The sequence below is a fragment of the Cetorhinus maximus genome, unplaced genomic scaffold (assembly GCF_964194155.1).
Source record: "Cetorhinus maximus unplaced genomic scaffold, sCetMax3.hap1.1 HAP1_SCAFFOLD_1976, whole genome shotgun sequence".
In the NCBI taxonomy this organism is placed as follows: domain Eukaryota; kingdom Metazoa; phylum Chordata; class Chondrichthyes; order Lamniformes; family Cetorhinidae; genus Cetorhinus; species Cetorhinus maximus.
The window spans coordinates 1-7,278 of NW_027597916.1; the positions used below are offsets into that span (position 1 = coordinate 1).

Consider the following 7,278-nt stretch of genomic DNA (forward strand, 5'->3'; position numbering starts at 1 on the left):
GCGGAGGGTGGGGGGAGAAGCACAACCATTTCAGCGCCTGTCCCAGTTCTCTCCTCGGGGTGGGGGGGGAATGGGACGCAGGTGCCTCCTCGCGGGGTGAGGAAGATGTGACCCGTGCGGGCAGGCGGGGGTTAGGGCAGCCCCAGGGCCCCACTCAAACTCGACCGCTCGTCTTTTTTCAGGCCGTTTGACAACTCTTCCCGGAACTTCGGCTACAACCCCAGGCCGGCCCGGAGCGAGGGCATCCGCAGACCCGTCAGCAAGACCACGCTGCTCCAGGCAAGGCGTAACTCTGCCCCAGTGCCCGTGTCCAAAGACGTAAGTGCGACGTAAGAGAAGGGAGCAACGTGGCGTGACACGAGAGGCGGTGGCGAGGGTTGGGTTTACTTAGCACCACCTCCATCTCTTCGGGGGGGTACGAGTAGGGGGGTTATTGGGTCATGACCCGACCCGTCTTTGGGAACAATACCTTCGTCGCTGCACCGGGCCTATCAAAACCTGACGATCCCTAGCCCCCCCTGCCTGTCTGGCATGAAATCCATTTCAGGATCTTGGCACAGTCCTCGAGGGTCCCGTCGGGATTATTCCCACCCTCGCGGATCGGGGAAGGGGCACAGGTCAAGCCCTCTCACCCGGGCGGAGGCGGCTGAGCTGGTCCCGGCTGGCCTGCTGCACTTGCCCGCGCCGTCGGCTCCTAGCCTCGTTTCTCACGGCGCCTTGCCCTGGCCACTCTGAACCCCTCGTCCCCTGACTGTTTTGGGGTGGCGGGGGGGGGGTGGTATACGGGCACTCTCCTGTAAAATCTTCAGGCTGGCAAACTGTAAACCGACGGGGATCAGCTTCGGGGCCTCAGCATAGTTACGATTTATATTAACGACTCGGATGGAGGGGACACCGAGTGCCTTTTAGCCCAGCTTGATGACGATGCGCAGGAAGGCAAGTTGTGAGGAGGGCACCCAGATTCTGCACAGGACTATAGATCGGTCAAGTGAGTGGGCCAAAAAAAATTGACAGGCGCTGAATGTGAGGCTGGCCCCTTTGGCAGGAAGAATTAAAAAAAAGCAGAATATTCTTTCAATGGAGAGAGACTGAAGGACGCTGCGGTGCAGAGGGATCTGGGTGTCCTGGTACATGAATCACTAAAAGCCAGTGTGCAGGTACAGCAAGCGCTTAGGAAGGCCAATGGGATGTTGGTCTTTATTGCGAGGGGGTTGGGGTATAAAAGCAGGGAAGTCCTGCTACAACTAGACCGCACCTGGAGCACTTTGTACAGTTTTGGTCTCCTTACTTGAGCAGGGATACGCTCGCATTGGAAGCCAGTTCAGAGAAGGTTCACTCGGCTGATTCCCGGGTTGGAGGGGGTTTGTCTTAGGAGGAGGGCAGCAGACACATGGGGAGCACCACCACCTGGAAGTTCCCCTCCGAGCCACTCACCATCCTGACTTGGAAATATATCGGCCGTTCCTTCACTGTCGCTGGTCCAAATCCTGGAACTCCCTCCCTAGCAGCACAGTGGGTGTACCTACACCACAGGGACTGCAGCGGCTTAAGAAGGCGGCTCACCACCACCTTCTCAAGGGGCAATTAGGGATGGGCAATAAATGCTGGGCCCAGCCCAGCGACGCCCACATCCCGTGAATGAATAAAAAATAAATAAAAACAAAGTCACTGAGGAAGGTGCACTCTCTCCCCCCAGCCCCACCCTCACCCAGGATAGAGGTCGTGGGTTTGGGCGGTGCTGTCTGAGGAGCCTTGGTGAGTTGCTGCAGTACATCTTGTAGATAGTTACACACACTGCTGCTACTGTGTGTCGGCGGTGGGGGGAGTTTTAAACTTTTATGAGGGGCTGGTGGAACGAGAGTGAGAATGGCGTAGCCCGGGACTACAGGTGGACTCATTTCATATTCACTGCCAGGACAGCGGGGGGGGCAAGGAAACAGGCCGTAGCGAGGACAGACACGCACCCTCTTGTCCGTTTTCAACAGGAGGTGATGACGTTGTCGAGCAGCTCCGACAGCGAGATGGACACCGGCACCCAGACCAGCGGCAGCCGCAAGCAGGCACAGGGCCAGGCCCCCGCTGCCGGCAACGACAGCGATGACATTCAGACCATCTCCTCAGGCTCCGACGAGGCCTACAGCAAGAAAGACGAGGCCGACCCGAAGGATGCAGGTAGGCCCTCCGACCGCCACCCCCCTCCTCCCAAAAATACAACTCAACAACAACTTGCCTTTCCGTAGAGCCCTTCTAACATCGTGAAAACGCCCCAAGGCGCTTCACGGGGAGTGTAAAATCAGACAGAAATTTGACATCGAGCCACATAAGATATTAGGGACAGGCGACCTAAAGCTTGAGTTGAAGAGTTTGGTTTAAGGAACATCTTAAAGGAGGACATTGAGTGAGAGGCGGAGAGGTTTAAGGAGAGGGAATGCCAGAGCTCTGATTGAAACTTACAGAATACTGAAAGGCCTGGATAGAGTGGACGTGGGGAAGGTGTTTCCATTAGTAGGAGAGACTAGGACCCCAGGGCACAGCCTCAGAGTAAAGGGAAGACCTTTTAGAACAGAGATGAGGAGAAACTTCTTTAGCCAGAGAGTTGGTGAATCTATGGAATTCATTGCCACAGAAGGCTGTGGAGGCCAGGTCATTGAGTGTATTTAAGACGGAGATAGATAGGTTCTTGATTGGTAAAGGGATCAAAGGTTACGGGGAGAAGGCGGGAGAATGGGGTTGAGAAACTTATCAGCCATGATTGAATGGCGGAGCAGACTCGATGGGCCGAATGACCTAATTTCTGCTGCTATGTCTTATGGTCTTATGGCTCAGGGCCCCCAGGCAGCTGAAGGCACGGCCGCCAATGGTGGAGCGATGGGAATCGGGGGATGGGCGAGAGGCGGAAATTGGGGGATGGGCAAGAGGCCGGAATAGGAGAAGCGCAGAGCTCTGGGAGGGAAGTAAGGGGGTTACAGAGATAGGGAGGGGTGTAGGGGCTGGAGGAGGTTACAGAGATAGGGAGGGGTGTAGGGGCTGGAGGAGGTTACAGAGATAGGGAGGGGTGTAGGGGCTGGGGGGGGGTTACAGAGATAGGGAGGGGTGTAGGGGCTGGAGGAGGTTACAGAGATAGGGAGGGTTGTAGGGGCTGGAGGAGGTTACAGAGATAGGGAGGGATGTAGGGGCTGGAGGAGGTTACAGAGATAGGGAGGGGTGTAGGGGCTGGGGGGGGGGTTACAGAGATAGGGAGGGGTGTAGGGGCTGGAGGAGGTTACAGAGATAGGGAGGGTTGTAGGGGCTGGAGGAGGTTACAGAGATAGGGAGGGATGTAGGGGCTGGAGGAGGTTACAGAGAAAGGGGAGGGTGTAGGGGCTGGAGGAGGTTACAGAGATAGGGAGGGGGTGTAGGGGCCGGAGGAGGTTACAGAGATAGGGAGGGGTGTTGGGCTGGAGGAGGTTACAGAGATAGGGAGGGGTGTAGGGGCTGTAGGAGGTTACAGAGATAGGGAGGGGTGTAGAGGCTGGAGGAGGTTACAGAGAATGAGGGGCCAAGGAGGTGTGGGGGGAAGTTTAAAATGGAGATGTTGCTGGACCAGGAGCCAGTGTAGGGCAGTGGGCGGTGATGGGTGTGAGTTGAGCAGAGTGTGGCTGTTTTTGTCCCTGCACGCGTTCAGAGCCCAGGGGGGGATTTGTTTGCACTGCCACAACCCAGGCTAAATGCCAGGAGGGAGATGCAGTGCAGGGAAAGGGGGCTGCACCTTGTACCAAAGCTCTGAGCCACATTGCCTTGTTGCTTCCAGACAGCGCCAACAAAAGGCAGGTGGCGGTTAAATCGACCAGGGGCTTTGCCCTGAAGTCGACCCATGGGATAGCGGTGAAGGCGAGCAACATGGAGAAGGGCGAGGGAGGCAACGGGCGCAAGAGCACCAGGCAGTTCTACGACGGCGAGGAGTCTTGTTACATCATCGACGCGAAACTGGAGGGCAACCTGGGGCGCTATCTGAACGTAAGTGTATAAACGGCGGCTGGTGCGAGGGGCTGTTGGGGGTGCGGGGGGGGTGGGGGGCTTTAGCAGCGACGTGGGGGGGGTGGGAGGGTGGCGTTACTGAACTCGCCAAGGCTTGCCGGTGGAGAACGTGTCACGTCGAGGCTGCGGTGAGGCCCGGCCACTCGCCGAGGGGCCTCGCTTACAGAGGAACTGGGGGTTGCGCTCATTGGAGCAGCAGGAGGAAAAGGAGACACCTGCCCTGACTCGAGAGGAGGGGTTCGGAGCGATTCGAGGGTGGGGGTTTAATGAGGTGACCTCGGTGGAGGGGGGGGTGGGGGGCGGTTGATCTCCACTGGTTGACGTCTCTCGTGACCGGATCACAGTCCGAGGGAGCGGGACAGGCCGCCATTTTGCTTCGTTCACACCACAAGAGGATCTGGCATTGTGGAGTGCCTGTCAGCAGGCACAGGGGTACGGGGAACGACCCCGCCTTAGCACTCCGCAGGGGGCGGGAACCCTCCATTGAGGGGGCCCCGTCTCCCGGGGCACACTCGCTGCCCAGTTTGGAGGAGGACTGGAGGCCCAGCCTCGCCGATGGGTGCGGCGGCGTCGGCGGCTGCTGCTGGGACTGCACCTGGATAGAAGCCAGGGCACCAGGGGAAGGGACCGACGCCCTCCCGGCCAGGGTAGTGGGGGGCGGCATCAGCGAGGTGGGGGGGAGGAGAGTGGTTCGGAGGTCGGGGAGCGCATGTGGTACCATTGGCCTGGATGGGGGAGGGCTGTCCACTATATACCCTCCCCCTCAACCCCACCCCACTAAGCTGGCATGACATGAGAGTGGAACGGTGGTGGGCCAACTCCCTCCGCCATCTTCCCTCGCCATTTACAGACACCCCACCCAACCCACCCCCCGCCAGAGGAATGCAGCCCAGACTGACCTGAAACAGTGAGGGAAACGGAGCCTATACTTGTCGGGCAAATATTTGGAAAAGGAAAAATATACACGGTGGGACTGAGGTGGGAGAGATCTTTCGGGGAGGGGGCAGGGGAGGGGAGGGGCTGAATGGCCTCCCCCTTTGGTGCTGTTGAGATTCTGCTTGTTTTGAGCGTCAGGCTTGACATGAACCACGAGTGTTTCTTTTCTCCCCCCCCACCCACCCCTTACAGCACAGCTGCAGCCCCAACCTCTTTGTGCAGAACGTCTTTGTGGACACGCACGATCTCCGCTTCCCGTGGGTGGCCTTCTTCGCCAGCAAGTAAGTCCGACTGGTACCCGGGTACCTCCAACCACTCACCCGCCCCCATCCCCCCGCCCCTGCCGGCTGTATTAGCGCCTTTGAGCTTCAGCACCGCACAGAACATTGAGTCGGTGGAGGAGCGGAGACAGAGAGAGAGTTTTAGCTGGTCCCAGGAACCTGACCGAGAAACGCTGGGTGGATAGGTCCAAGGAAGAAAGTCATGCTGATCTTTTATCTCAACGAGGTGGGTAGGGGGGAAGGCGTTGGGTGCAAGTTATGGAGCCTCGATCAGACCCCGTCCGGAGCGACTGAGTCCAGTTCTGGCCTCCCCCTGCACCTCTGGAAGGACATATTGGCTCTTGGGAGGGTGGGGAGCAGAGCAGATTCACCAGAACCATCCCGGGGCTGAAAGGGTTAAACTCCGAGGGCGGGTCACACACACACACACACTCAGCTTGTATCCCCTCGAGGGTGGGAGATGAAGGGGTGATCGGATCGAGGGGGGGTTTAAGATGATTCAAGGATCCGATCGGGTCGATAGAGAGAAACTATTTCCCTCTGGTCGGGGTGGGGGTCGGGGGGAGAGAGTCCGGAACAAGGAGGGGGGCAGAACCTTAAAATGGGAGCCAGGCCGTTCAGGGGCGATGTCAGGAAGCACTTCACACACACACACACACACACACACACACACGGTGGGGGGGAGTGGGAATCTGGAACTCTCCCCCCGCCAAAACAAAGAAGCTGTCGAGACTGGGGAGCGAATTGGAAGTTTGAAAACCGAGATGGGTGGATTTTTTGTTGGGTTTTGGGGATTAAGGGCTGTGGGGACCGAGGAGGCGAGAGTAGATGGTGCGGAAGTGCAGGTTGGAATCGAATGGTGGGCCAGGCTCGAGTGACCAAAGATAAAAGCAAAGAACTGCGGATGCTGGAAATCCAAAACAAAAACAGAAACAGAAACACCTGGGAAAAACTCAGCAGGTCTGGCAGCATCGGCGGAGAGGAGAGCACAGTTGACGTTTCGAGTCCTACTCAGTTCTGTTGAAGGGTCACGAGGACTCGAAACGTCAACTGTGCTCTCCTCTCCGCCAATGCTGCCAGACCTGCTGAGTTTTTCCAGGTATTTCTGTTCCTGTTTTTGTTTTGTGACCACGTTGGGAATTGCTGTTCGGTTACATTGTTTTGCCGTCGGGTATGTGATATATAAGCAAACCACTGGTGCTGTGTGTGTGTGTGTGTGTCTGTGCGTGCACAGCGCAAAGACCAGTGATGCTGTGTGTGACTGTCGGCTTGGCTCAGCATCTTTCTTTTCCCCTCCCTCCCCACCCCCCTCCTTTTACTCTTCCGCAGGAGAATTCGTGCTGGGACTGAGCTGACCTGGGACTATAACTACGAGGTGGGGAGCGTGGAGGGCAAACAGTTGCTGTGCTGCTGTGGCTCCACGGAATGCAGGGGACGACTGCTCTAGACCCACCCGCGCCCGCACCACCATCGCCACCCCACCTGCTCCAACACCACCTCTTCGTCCGTGTCCGCCATCTCAAGCTTGGGGGAGGGCGATGGGAGGCTCTCCCCCCTCCACCCCTGCCCCCGTCCGGCACCCCGGACACCTTTCGAAGGGCTCGACCTCGGACGTTAAACGGAATCGACCGGATCCTTCCTTCCTTCCTTACCCTCCTCTCTCGGCTCCTGATTGTGCGCTGGGAGCCGCCTGCCAAGGGAAAGGGGCTCAGACTGACGCAGACACTTGCTGAAGAGCTATGGGTGTGATCCCCTCCCTTCTCCACAAACCCCCACCAAAAAAAAACGAGCGTAGGTTCAGGTTCAGGTTCATGCCCAGAAGCCCCTCGACTGGTTCTGAAAAGCTGCTACTTGGATCAGCCCCCCCACCCCTATCTGTTGCTGGCCTGGGGGGGGAGAGCAGGCGCTCTCGCCTGCTGGTAACGCCACCCTCCAGTCTCATTTGGACTTAACAGCAAAGAACTGCGGGTGCTGGAAATCCAAAACAGAAACAGAAACACCTGGAAAAACTCAGCAGGTCTGGCAGCATCGGCGGAGAAGAAAA

At 57.9% G+C, this 7,278-nt stretch overlaps 1 protein-coding gene across 1 annotated transcript; it reads left to right on the plus strand.

Moving 5' to 3' along the window:
* Nucleotides 1-182: 182 nt before the first annotated feature.
* LOC144676825 (histone-lysine N-methyltransferase SETDB1-like) lies at nucleotides 183-7,011 on the plus strand (the record flags this gene model as incomplete). Its single annotated transcript, XM_078537146.1, has 5 exons — nucleotides 183-318; nucleotides 1,986-2,172; nucleotides 3,791-3,996; nucleotides 5,146-5,234; nucleotides 6,564-7,011. Coding segments are annotated over 5 exons (736 nt in total), but the record flags the coding sequence as incomplete, so codon positions are not given.
* Nucleotides 7,012-7,278: the final 267 nt, after the last annotated feature.